Source organism: Thermobia domestica, chromosome 1, assembly GCF_964235325.1.
Source record: "Thermobia domestica chromosome 1, izTheDome1.hap1.1, whole genome shotgun sequence".
NCBI lineage: Eukaryota > Metazoa > Arthropoda > Insecta > Zygentoma > Lepismatidae > Thermobia > Thermobia domestica.
Window position 1 is genome coordinate 239,770,480 of NC_137454.1, and position 13,452 is coordinate 239,783,931.

General features: G+C 36.4%; 1 protein-coding gene across 4 annotated transcripts in view; it reads right to left on the reverse strand.

Annotated features, from left to right (window-relative positions):
• The window catches only part of LOC145694740 (uncharacterized), a 104,471-nt gene that overhangs the window by 80,663 nt on the left and 10,356 nt on the right, over nt 1-13,452 (reverse strand). For all 4 annotated transcript variants that reach the window (XM_081771339.1, XM_081771357.1, XM_081771328.1 and 1 more), the window contains exon 2: nt 5,004-5,055. In XM_081771339.1, the coding sequence (XP_081627465.1) occupies nt 5,004-5,055 (52 nt within the window). The remainder of the gene's footprint in view (nt 1-5,003; nt 5,056-13,452) is intronic.

Genomic DNA, 13,452 nt, shown 5'->3' on the forward strand with positions numbered 1-13,452 from the left:
TTGTGTATATATTTTGCTTGTGTATTGGAAATATTGGAATGAACGCATTGTACTACGCGAGTGAGATGAATGTTGACCGATCCTGGCTTCCCCTATAAGTCCCTTCTACCAGGTGTTAGTTGGTTGGACTCGGATTAACAACTATTATTATTATTATTATTATTATTATTATTATTATTATTATTATTATTATTATTATTATTATTATTATTATTATTCAGTTTGATAATAATAGCTCTTGGTCTGGGATCGATCTCACGATACTAGGTGGAAAGGGACGGTTACAGTCTGGAGTTCCAGGTCTACAGCCTCCTTAATCTGGCCCTGACTTTCTTCCTGTTATGCATGGAGTTGAAAAGAAATAAATCATACATTTATTCATTATCATTTGCGGTTCAGATGAAACATACTACTGTAGACAATAGTAGTGATTCTTCACGAGGAGAGTGCTGAGAACATAGCCACTGATATAATTTAACTGTTACTTTACACAGTAGCATATAATACTAGTACTATTCATAATAATTTCACGTAGAAAACTATACCTTATATTACATGTATATTGCATTCTGTGTATAAAGTTAGAGGAAAAAAATACAAGAAAACACAACATAGAAATGAAAGTTAACTAGAATTGGAAATAGGTCTTGCATTTGCGTGCTATGAATATCTCCTTTCCTCTCGTCCCTCCATCTTAATGAAAATTCATGTGATGTTCTTCAGTAAATAATATTAAAAAATTCCACAGATTGTCTACGTTTAAAACTTTCTAGCTTTACTTCTCACTTCCCTCTTCTTCCTCCTTTTTTTCTCTCGTTCGTTTATCTTTATTTTCCTCCCATCATCTTAATTTGATGCTTTGCAACGAAAGAAGAAGAACGATGAATAAACGATGTTGACAAGTGTTTTATGAATTATTCATTAAGAAGGCTTTCATCACATTTTATTTTTATAAACGAACGGTGCAGTACTGGTGTGTGTGTGTATTTGAGGATACGGAAAGTGATTATCTGTTTTCTCCACTCGTTATATAGCTTACGTTCTATAATAGCTTCAGAATTCTCAGAAGTGCTTCGAAAGAAGAGTACCAACAGATTTATTTACATTTTCTTTTTCCGTGGTTCCAATAAGAATTTTGAAAGCCAAAAGCTTTGTAAGGATGAAAGGAGGAAGAGATTCTGGGACGTGATTGACGCCTCTCACCCACTTCTTTCCAGACATAAAATTGCATTAACGAATAAAGCTAGACTTTTCGTACGTGACTGTCTATTTAAGCCACTGATTTCGACTATTGTTAAGAAATGTGAAAACAAGCTAATTATATAACATTCGGGACACATCCAAAGAAAACAAGTAAAAATCTTATAAATTAAGAAATAATAAAGCCTGCTATGGCGATGATTAAATTATTGGATACGGATGAATAAATTTAAAAATAAAAAAATAAAAAAAAGAAACCTATTTAGTCTAGTCGCAATATGAAAATAGATTCTTTCATTACAAATAGATTACAAGACATGATCAAGGCATTGTACCACTACTGACAGGTTGTCTGCTACAAACTTAGAAGCTTGTGTTGAAAATAGGAAGCGCGGTGGCTTCAGTGGTATAACGCTTATAGTTATTGCTAGTGCTGGTTCGCTCTCAGATCAAGTGAGTTTCTGGCGGACAGCATCATATCAGTGGGTTCTCTCGGAGTTATCTCGTTTTCTATCACATTCTATCTGTCATTCACTTGTAGTAATCTTTCATTAATTCTTCTTTTAGCCTACAAGCCATAGTGCGAGACGCAAAACTGGATTTTTCGCTTTGAATCGAAAATGTCTTGCGCACCCCACTTTGAGAATCACTATTTTCTTCAATTTTGTTAATGTTGTTTCTTTAGTGTTTTTTTTACGGATTATTGGATTTTTAAAAAAATAAAATGAAAGGTACGGGGCCACCATAACCTTGCTCGCACCAATTTCTTGAACTAAATCACATTATGCTGTAATTATTACTAAAATACTTATTTGTAAAATACGAACAAAATTGCAAGCCGTCTTCGGAAAATTTTGAGTTGGTTTTGAGTTTAACGTCCCGTACAGCAGCGAGGTTATATGAGACGTGGACCTACTGATTAACATAGAATCCGAAACACATAAGCTCCCGCCGGGAATCGAACCCGGGTCTCCCACGCCAAAGACGCGTACGCTAGCCGCTTAGCCACGGGTCCGAAGAATACTCACCTCAAAAGTAAACTACCCCTTGTAGATTTTGTAACGACAAATGACTTCTGAATGAAATACAGTATTTGTTTGAGAAATATCAATAAAATCGCACGAGTCGTATTTGAGGAAAATGGAAAACAAACAAAAACATAACTTATCAGTCCCAAGAATAAACTTGTAGATATTTCATGAGATCTTTTTCATGCAATATTATGAGGTTATTAATGAAATATTTTATATGCGAAATATGAAGAAAATCACCTAAGTCGATTTTTCAGATTGGGGTCCCTGGTTCGATTCCAGCTCGCGCCGTGTAGACTTTGTGGTGGACAAACACCGTGCTCGTGGGTTTTCTCGGGGTTCTCCCATTTCCTCCCACTTTCTTCATTCCACCATTTCAATCATTTCTCATTATCACCGTCTCCTTTAGCCTAACCGGCATAACAGTGGAACGTTAAACTTAAAGATTTCATTTCATTTCATTTCATTTTCGATTTTTCAGAAACCCGTCCGAAAAGAAATTCACTCTCAAGCGTAAACTACACCCTTTGGAGTTTTCATGGGAAATGACTTATCCTTATTGTAGAATTATTAATGAAATATTTACTTATTAATATGAAAAATAAAACTGCCTTAGTTAGTTTTTAGGAAATCGTAAAAGAAAAAAAGCTCATTCCCCAAGATTAAACTACTCCTTGCAAATTTTTCAGGACAAATGACTTGTCATATTGTCATGTTAATATTTATTTATGAAATATGAATAAAATCGCCTGAGTCTGTTTGATTACAATCATCTAAAAATTCTCACCCCCAAGAATAAACAATCTCTTGTGGATTTTTTCCCCAGAGAAATGACATATCGCAGTATAAGATTGTTCAACAAAAACGTTACAGCCGTTTTCGAGAAACGTTGCAGTAGTTTTTTTTTTAATTTTTTTTTTTATTTTCGCCCTTTAGTAAGTGCTCTTATTTATGAGGGCACGTAGAAAATTTGAATTCGATTTCTCACGTCCACTCATGTTCAAAATGATTGTCGCATATCTATAACTGTCTTCTTGTAAGAATATAATTTGATAAAGATTTTTCAGGATACTTTTAATACTGATACTATGTGTATAATCGGGAAATGTATATTTGTGGTAAATTTCATAGGGAAAGAATTATAAATACGAAAATTAGAATGAATAAACCAAAATCTTGCTCAATGGAGAAGAAAGTTTTATTTTCGTTTTATTGTTCTTATTTACTGCTCTTTTGACATGAAATTTGCCACATACACGTCTTTGCCGATTATACACATACAAACATTATAAGAAATACCGGGCGATTTCGTTAAAAACACGTGTAAATGTATTTTTATATTAAATAAGTGCAGTCTTGTTCAGCAGTGTGTTTATTTTTCTGACTAGACTAAATATTTTTCTTTTTTATTTATTATTTTTAAATTTATTCATCCATATCCAATAATTTAATCATCGTTATAGCAGGCTTTATTATTATATTCCTAAAACAATATATTTATAGACATGCGACAATAATTTTGGACATGAGTGTACATAGTTATACACATTTTTCCGGAATTTGCTGGTAAAAGATTATCAGTACTTTTTTTTCTTCTCGCCCTTATATTCAGGTATCACATTCCCCCCTTTTCTTCAAATTTTAGGGCGCCAATTATTGTCAGGCTAATAAGGCATTTATTTATTTTATTTTGAATTGTAATTTCGAGAAGTCGTGCTTTTGTTATCTGAGTTATTCAACACAATATAGAACAAACTGTACACTACTACAGGATTAATTGAATTTATGTTGAAATACGTCCAGCATGACCCGGGTTCGATTCCCGGCGGGAGTTCATGTGGTTCGGATTACACGTTAATGAGTAGGTCCACGTCTCATATAACCTCGCTGCTGATCGGGACGTTAAACTCACAATCAACTCAACTCAATGTACAACATCTTATTATCAGGTATTCAACACTAGACTATGCAGAAAATGTAAGGGATCCTTTAAATTCTACTAATATCTATAAAGCACTTAGGGAGGTAAGTAGGAGTAGTTAGTGTCCTTTTCAGCTGCGAGGCTACATGAGACGTGCACCTACCGCTTAACGTGGGATCCGAACCAATGAGCTTCCGCCGGAATTGAATTTGAGTCTCCATATAAAGCACTGACTACAAAGAAGGCGTACCTCTATAGTGGGTGTTTTTAAAAATGACATACAGTAGAGCGTCGATTATCCGAAGTAATTGGGGGACATGGGTGTTCGGAAAACTGGTTTGTTCGGATAATCGAACTGTACTGTACTGTACTGCACTGTACTGGACTGTACTTCTACAGCCAGTGTCAAACCGACAGAAGTGTGCTGATTGTTGAAACACAGCGACTGGCGGCTTGGCCGGTCAGCAGCGCCTTATGAAGGCCCCATTAGAAGCAATGTTCCGCCAGCGGTGGCTCAGTACGGCGACTACTGTGGGAAACTTGGTTTGGGAGTGAGGGGGATGATGGACGGTAGGGTGGGAGAGTAACAGGTGCGAGCGAGTACACAGTTCGGTTAAGCGGTCGTTCGGTTGACCGACGTTCGGATAATCGACGCTCTACTGTACTTAGTTTCGTTGATACTTATCTGAAAGTAAATTTTTAAAAAAAAGCTTGCTCTGGATTCTGGAATGCCGACGTAGTTCTATCTCCACCAATACATGTTGTATAGACTTATTACGGATTTCCTGTACATAAACTTTTACGTGAACATGTGTTATAATTAATATAAAAGAAGTACTTGATGAACTTACCTCCACCATATTTTCCCCTTGAAAATACAATGTGCGTTGAGGCCTATAGTTCCTGAAACAAAGAGAAGAAGAAACACTCTGAATGATATGATTCACTTCATTTTTAACTGTTTTATAACTTGGAATACATCCAGAGTTAGATGTTTCCATTTGCCTCAATACATATAAACGTTTCGTACCTTACCTGCTCTCTTGTCCTAGAGATAAAAAGTGATTAGATAAAATAATGTTATCTCTGGTGGGATTGATAAGAGTGACAAATACGATATAGTTTTAAATATTAGACCATTTGGAATATTTCAGAATGAATATGACAGAATCACCCTTTGGGAAACAAATTTGACGTTTTTGAGTAATCTAATAAAAGATTGTTTCAGTGTTGCCATAAACTCGGAAAATAATTTCCCTTTTTCGTCCTAAATTTTCCTTTAAACAAGGAAAAATATATACTTTTGGCGTTTTGTGTTGGTTTATAAGCAAAACACAAGTATTCGCAAGGTTAGAAAGGGACCATAACCAGTGTACCTATTTCTATATAACTTTGAGAGGAAACCATTCATGTATGTATGTTTCGTTGTCAGATATCTGCAAAAAAATCAATGAGAATTTTAATACAAGTGCAGGGTCCCAAGTAAACTTTTGGAGGACGGGACCCGTGGCCATGACGCAAAAAGTGCGTCATTAAAAGTTTAGGAGGGTGACAAAAAATGGATCATTTAAGCCAGTTAGTGACTAAATACTTATATGAAAGTCGTTTAATTTATGTCTCAACATTTTTAATCAAGGTTGCACAATAAAGAGAAAGAGTACTGGAGATCGTAGCCACTGATAATATATATAGGGAGGATATATATACAGGGTGTTAATGAATTATACCGACAAACTGTAAGAGCCGATTCCTCACATCAAAATAAGAGAAAAGGTTTATATGAACCTATGGCGAAAAGTACATAGTTTCAGAGCTAGGGCTGTCCAAAATCGCGAAAAAGCCAAATTGCAAGAGGTTTTATTTTGAATTCCAGAAACTGTGGATGGTGGTCCTCAGCAGTGTAAAGGAAGCCACGCTGAAAAGATTGAATCCGTGGCTGTCCAGAACATTGGCAGGAGATCATCAATACTGATGGTGACTATTTTTAATTACTCGTGTACGTCTTAGGTGACACATCGATGTTCGAAGGTGGAAGGTGGTGGGTGAAAAAACGACAGAACTTTCTTGGTTGCCTTTATAATACCTAGGTATAATAGTACTATTCATCCTTGCTACAACTATTCTTAAAGTGTACCAGATCTCAGAAAACTCTTATACATCTTCACTTTGACATAAATGAACATAATTGCTACGACGAATTTTATATTCTCTAAGAGAAAATAGAAAACAACAGCAACAACAACAACAAAAGTCTTGAAGAAAACAAAAAATAATATCAGTAGTGAATGAGTTTTTTTTTGTTTGTTGTGAGTATTCTACTATATAAACAGTGTCTTCTATTTTCACACACATGAACAAAGCAACCATAGAATGGGCATCCCTGAGAAAAATTTCTTTGTGTGTGTGTGTGTGTGTGTGTGTGTGTGTGTGTGCGCGTTTCCAATCACATCTATTTCAAGGCATACTATTATGATACAATTGGTAGTTAGTACTCTTTCCGAAATTAGCATTAGATAATTTTTAAAAATCTCATTCGTATTAACTTTTGAGCATAAAACTTACTTAAAAAGAAATAATGAAGAAAGCATAATGGAGGAAGAAATACTCATTCCTTTTAATAAAGATAGTGTTTACTTTAAAATTGCAAAACAATTTTATAGCTAACCAGGTATGTAGCCTTGTTACTCTAATATGAATGTACGGGGTTTGTTCGTAAAGTAACGAGACTGGCCGCCGCGCGGCGCTGAAGAAGTCGCCATCAGTGGGCTCCCCGGAGGGGGATTTAAGCTAAACAACGCATCGGGTAGTAGTCGCCGAGTTCTGAAGCAGTGAGGATCATATGTGGCGTAAAAGCTGTTTTTTGAGATTTTGTCACTCCGAGACGAACTGTTAACGCCGTTTTGTACAAAGAAGTCCTTGCGCGCCTGCACAGAGCCGTCAAACGGAAACGATCGGCGATTGCTGAAAACTCCACCACGATAACGCTCCAACCCACACCGTTTTCGTTGTGACCGCTTATCTGGCTGGCATATCGGTTGTAACCTTGTCGCAGCCACCGCATAGCCCCGATGTGAGCTTCCCAGACTGTTTTCTGTTTCCAAACCTCAAGAGAAGCCTGAAAGGGCACGGTTTCGACTATGTTCTCCCCATACAACGGGCTATCACAGTCTTTGAAATTAAGTTACGGAAGCTGACTTCCAGGAAGCCTTGGTAGCGTGGGAATCGCGTTGGCAGCAATGTATTGACGCCCAAGGAGACTATGTTGAAGAATTTTAACAATATGTTGCGACCGGATCAATAAATTCCTTTTACCAAAACCAGTATCATTACTTGCTGGACAGACCCTCTGTGCATATTTGATATTACTACAGCTCTCGTCTTTCTTCTAGAGTCAGCAATCTTCCAATCCAATTGATGTGACACAAATTTGCAATCTTCTCTATTCTAAGCCAGACTTTCACTTCCCTGTAGGTTTTCTTATCCTATATCTTGTATTACTTGGTCTATATATTTCAATCTTCCCCTTTTTCTGGGTGTTTTTCCTTGTGCCAATAGCATGGTTAATCCATGTCTCATAATGTGTCTCATCATTCTATCTCTTCTTTTCGACATGGTCTTCAATGTACTCCATTTTTCACCTACAATTTCCAATAATCTTTCATTTGACATCTTGTCCACCTATCTAATTCTCAACATTCTTATATAATATCACATTTCGAAGGATCCATCAATACATTTCATACATATACTTTTATCGACACCTAATATTACACAATTGAGGTCCTGAATTAAAAAAATCCCAAGCACATTTTTTTTATATATATATTTTCAGTTAGTTTTCTGTTCTTAGTTGGCATCTATGTTCCAAGAGCTATTTACTTGCACAATGTTACAGTCCAAGTCCAACTCAAAATTCTCTTTTTAACGCAAAATAATTTCAGTTGAACAGGACAACATCGTAAGTAAAAGGGTCTGGGATGTTATTCAGTTCAGTTGAGGGATTTAAAATAGTTTAATGTGCATCCTTCGCGCCATGTTGTCTAATAGTTGGCGTTGCCTAAAATGCCTTAATTTGAAAGAAATACGAAAAAAATATGGCAAACCAGAAGATTCGATATAACTTTGGAATATAATTTACCGCAGTGAAATTGAGAGTAATTCAAATTTATCAGAGTAATTTGCGGTATAAGTCATGAAGAGATTTATCTGTTGACACCTAGAACGTTTCAATTCGTTGTCCTAATTCTTCCTATTCTTCTTGGTTTGCTTGCTTAAAAAAAAAAAAAAAAAAAAAAAAAAAAACGATGGTGCACAATTGGTGTCAGTGTAGTGGCAGAGAAAAGTAAACTACTCCCGTTATATGATATTTATTTCTTATATCTTCTGACTTACATATTCCATAATAGTTGATGATTTACATTAGTAAAATAATGGGGCACTGTGGCTCAGTGGTAGAGCGTTTACGTGTGATGGTGTGGGGGTTTCTGGTTTGATCCCAGGTCATGTGAATTTGTAGTGGACAAAATAATATTTGGGTGTTTTCTCATCCTTCCATAATCATTCACTTTTATTAACCCCTTGCGTTCCAGGTGTTATTTTTCCATATGCGTGCTATAATACCAGGTTTTCATTTACTGTTAAAAGCTTGTCTTGACCGTTATATAGGGCACAATTGTTATGCACGCGCGAGGAGAGAATTCACATTACTGATTTTTTTTAAAAAAAAATGCATTGTGGAACATTTGGGCTGAAAAAAGGAAAATTTTGATATTCTGAAGGGATGTTATGCTGCTTCAGGTTGGCAACACTGACCACAGATCAAAAACTTTTTTTTAAAAAAAATATTTTCTCTTTTTCCGATCTCGAAACTGCAAATTGTTTATTGCCGAAACAAACTCATGTGTGTCGTAATTGAATGCTTCCTTAGGCCAGCCATCTACTGGTACAAAACATTTTTTCCTTTTCTGTCAGTAAGGTGCTGTCACCTAAGAAGAAACAATAGAACTAACTTGTGCCTTGCAACTCCTAAAAAATTTCATCATCTCCAGGATTAATACGACTCTTAAAAAAAGGATACGTTTTCATGACATCTCCATGGATGTCACTGGTATGTTGCAACAGAATATTTTATGACATACACCTGGATCTCACTGGAACGCAAGGAGTTAATTATCAGTCTCCTTTATTCTATAAGCATAATTGTGGGGTATTAAAGATTTTTTTAATCAGTTGAAAGGGTATATCATTACACAAACTACAAATAAACAAACAGAATATTAATAAAATTTAAACGCATTTATTACAGCAAGAAGTTTTGCTGTTTGAGTTGACTGAATATCTTGTATATTATTCTGATATCTATATAAAGTATTAAAATGAAACGTTTATATATTTGTGGCCAACTTCTTTCGACAATGAGATCTCGGAAACCATAAGTGCTTGAAAAATGCTGTTTTTTTGGTCGATTCAAAATTTAGTGTTGCCAGTTCTCATTGAAATTGTCAAGAAAAGAAAAAAATACCTCTATTTTTGTATTCAAAGTTTTAGCAATTGCTTTGAGCCCATAAGATCAAAATTATCGCTAGGGCGTTGCTACACTTGAAATCGTTGTGGTAGACAACCAGAAGAAGACTTAGGTATAGTGAGTTGACAGACATTGCAGGCGATTGGCTTTAATCTGAAAGGCAAAACCAATTGTACGCTGGTAACTTCAAAGGCACGTAGAGTCGCAATACAGGGGTAAGACGTACTTGGATAAGGATTAAGAGAGAAAGTGGGAAAGAGATTGATGCTTATATTAGAATAATATGCTGTGTAGACAGCCCAGGTTCAACTAGTAAAGAACTTCAAAGTGCTAATTCAGTTGGAAGATTCCTTTCTTAAAAGTTAGTTCTTTTTGCTTTTTTTTTTTCAAAGGAGTGCAAAACTAATTCATTGTTCTCTATATGAATCCAAGCTTCGCCATTACAAAACGACAAAAAATATTAGAAGAAATCAAAGATCATTATTTACACCTGTTATAACTTTGTTACAAATTCTACATTATTCCTTCTTCAACACAGGGGTTGTTTGTTCTCTGAAAGTAATGTAAACTATCTGAGATCCAGAAATTCTTCTTTGCGAAATGTGACGGGAACATTTCTGTTTAAAATGAACTTAATATTAATAGGCATCTCAACGTTGACTTCGATTCCTTTTAATGGCTCACCGTAATATAATCTCCTCATAAAAATTGTAACCATGGCAACTGGCATGGTTCTCTATTCTTTCTTTTTGTCCCTTTTATTAGAAGGAAAAGTGGAAAACAAATGCGTTCAACAGCGTGACCCTACTCTGCCATCTCTACTTAATGAAAGACAAGCGCTTTATACTGCTCAAACAAAGCAAGTTAGCTCCGTCTGAATAAACAGTGGAAAATATAGTGCAGTGAGTTAACAGCATTGTGATCTACAGGAAACGATAGTAAGCTTTGCCGAACAGTTACTCACGTTTCTATGAAACGTACCGTATTTGCAGTTTCATTATGAAAACTTATACGAAGTCCTATTGTTATTTATACTATTATGTATATTAGAAACGACAATAGGAAAGCATAAAGATTAGTTTTAATCCTAGCAACTTTTAAGAACAGGTGCAGAAATATGGCAATGTCAATGCGGAGGGGCATCGTTTCAGAAAAGTAAAATCCATTTACGTACTAAGAAGATTTGAGAATTCGACTGAAATACACATAAATGCCGTGTTTTCCTGACAATAAGATCTAACCAGAAAATAAGCCCATTCAACTTTGTCGTAATACAAGTCCTACTAACTAACTCTATGGCCTGTGAAACTCGGAGGTTCAATTCCGCGTTCACAAAAGTTCTCCAGTGGTTTCTGTTCTTAGCTAATTGAATCCAGTTTCTACTTGGTATTCCTATTTCTGCGAGATTCATCTTGATATTTCTCCCTAGATCTTCCGAATGGCCGTTTTCCGACTGGATTTCCAGTTAAAACTTTGAAAGCGTTCCCACTTTCTTCCATTTTGTCTACATAACCTGCCACCTAAGTTTCCTAGACTTTATGACACTAACAATGTTTGGTAAAGGGTTAAAAATATGCAGTTTCTTGTTAAGATGTTTCCACCATTCTTCATTCCCGTTCCTCTTGTGTCTCAGGATTTTATTTTTAAATACTTTCAGTCTGCCGTTCTTCCTTCAAAGTAAGCGACCATGTTTTCCAACCATACAGAGCAGCAGGCCTTGTGAATTATCGTTTGATATATTTTAAGCTTCAAATTCCTTCACAGAATTTGCGACGACAAAAGATTTTGAACTGAATAACAATACGAATTTCCTGCTTTCAGTCGACATTTAATTTATTCGTAGATTTTGTTTTGTCTGTTAATGTTGATCCTAGATATTTGAAAGTATCTATTTTGTCGAAACTATTATTTGATATTATAACGCATCCGTAATAATTTGCAGTATTACTATCCCAGCAAACTTCCACGTATTTAGTTTTCTCTGCATTACTTCCAAACCCATGTTTCTGCAAGAGTTTATTAAGGCCTCTGCATTTCTTTCTATTGTTCACTTATCATCCTCTATCAGATTTACATAATCAACATACGCCATAACTTGGTGAATTCCATCCAGCTCTAGGCCCTGGTTGTTATCTTCAATTTTCCTTATAGCGTCCTCCAGAACAAAGTTGAATAATAATGGTGATAACGCATCTCCTTATTTCAGGCTATCCTCGACGAGGAAGCTCGTGGACAAGAATTTTCCTACTCGGACTTTACTTTGGGATTCGTTTAAACAAATCTTAATTAATCTAACTAGCTTTATTCGTATTCCAAATTCTGAGTTGAGTTGAGTTGATTTTGAGTTGAACGTCCCTTTCAGCTGCGAGGCTATATGAGACGAGGCCTACTGATTAACGTGGAATCCGAACTACATGAGCTCTCGCCATTCCAAAATCTGTAAGAATGTTGTACAATGTTTTTCTGCTAACTGAGTCGTAGGCTTTTCTAAAATCAATCAATTAACATACGGGGTCAATCTTGCTAATAAAATTTGACAGGATTTCATAGGATGTTGACAGAAGAGAAATGTTTCGGTAATTATTTATTAAAATCAGTTGTATCGCCTTTCTTGTGAATTGGAACAATTGATTGATTCTTTCCACTCCTGTAACAATTCTTCCTTGTTCCAGATAAGGAGAATGGGTTTGTGTATCTTGTTCCACAATTTTCTCCCTCCAGCTAAAACTAACTTAGCTGGAATTTCTTCTAGATTTGGACATTTGTGTTCCTTTAATTTCTTTATAGCAATTTCTTCTTCTGTTAGGCTTTGGAATATACGATTCTGCTGTGGATTTCACTTTCTCTTTGAACGTTAGTTATTGACTGCGTGTAAAGTAAATCGTCAAAGAAATCTTTCCATCTAGTCAAGATGCTATCTGTATCAGTGAGAATTGTTCAGTCGGATTTCTTTAATATATAAAGGTAACCAAGAAAGTTCTGTTGCTTTTTCATCCACCCTATTTAAACATCGATATGCCACCTAAGACGTACCTGGAAGATCAAAAATAGTCCCCATCAGCATCGATGACCTTCTGCCAATGTACTGGAAGGCCATGGATTTCATCGCGGTAGAACTTGGTGGGCCGTGACACGAAGAAGGGAGCAAGTATATTTTACACCTCTACTAGGAATTTGAACTGGCGTCCTCTAAGGTGATTGTCCAAGGAATGGAGCAGGTGATAATTACACGGTACAATATCCAGAGAGTGTGGTGGTGGATGCAATAGTGTTTCCCATCCAAGGCATAGAATGGTGTCTCGGGTCATCCTAGCCACGTGGGGCTTACGTTAGCGTTGTCCTGTAACAGGAGGACCTCTTTGCGATTCAGAAGTGCTGGCTCCAGAGTTTTCAGTTTTTCTTGAACACCGCTCAACTGTTGACAGTACACAGTTGCATTGATGCTCTGACCAGCTGGTAGATGTTCTCCATGCACGATGCTGCGAGCAATCCACCAAACACACAAGAGGACCTTCTTCTAGTGCAGTGCTGGTTTCGGCTGGTTTTCGAACCGGTTCATGGAATGCTAACTAATAATTACGGCGCCGTGGAGCTTCGTACAGGACCAATTTCTCATCATATGTCAACACACTGTCCAGAAATGGTTCCTTTCTTTGACGAGACAGCAAAGAAACACAGGTGACTCCTCGCATTGCCTTCTGGCCCGGAGTCAAATCATGTGAGACCCATCGACTCAACTTGTAGTGCTTCCCAAGTTGATGGAGATACTGCCGAAT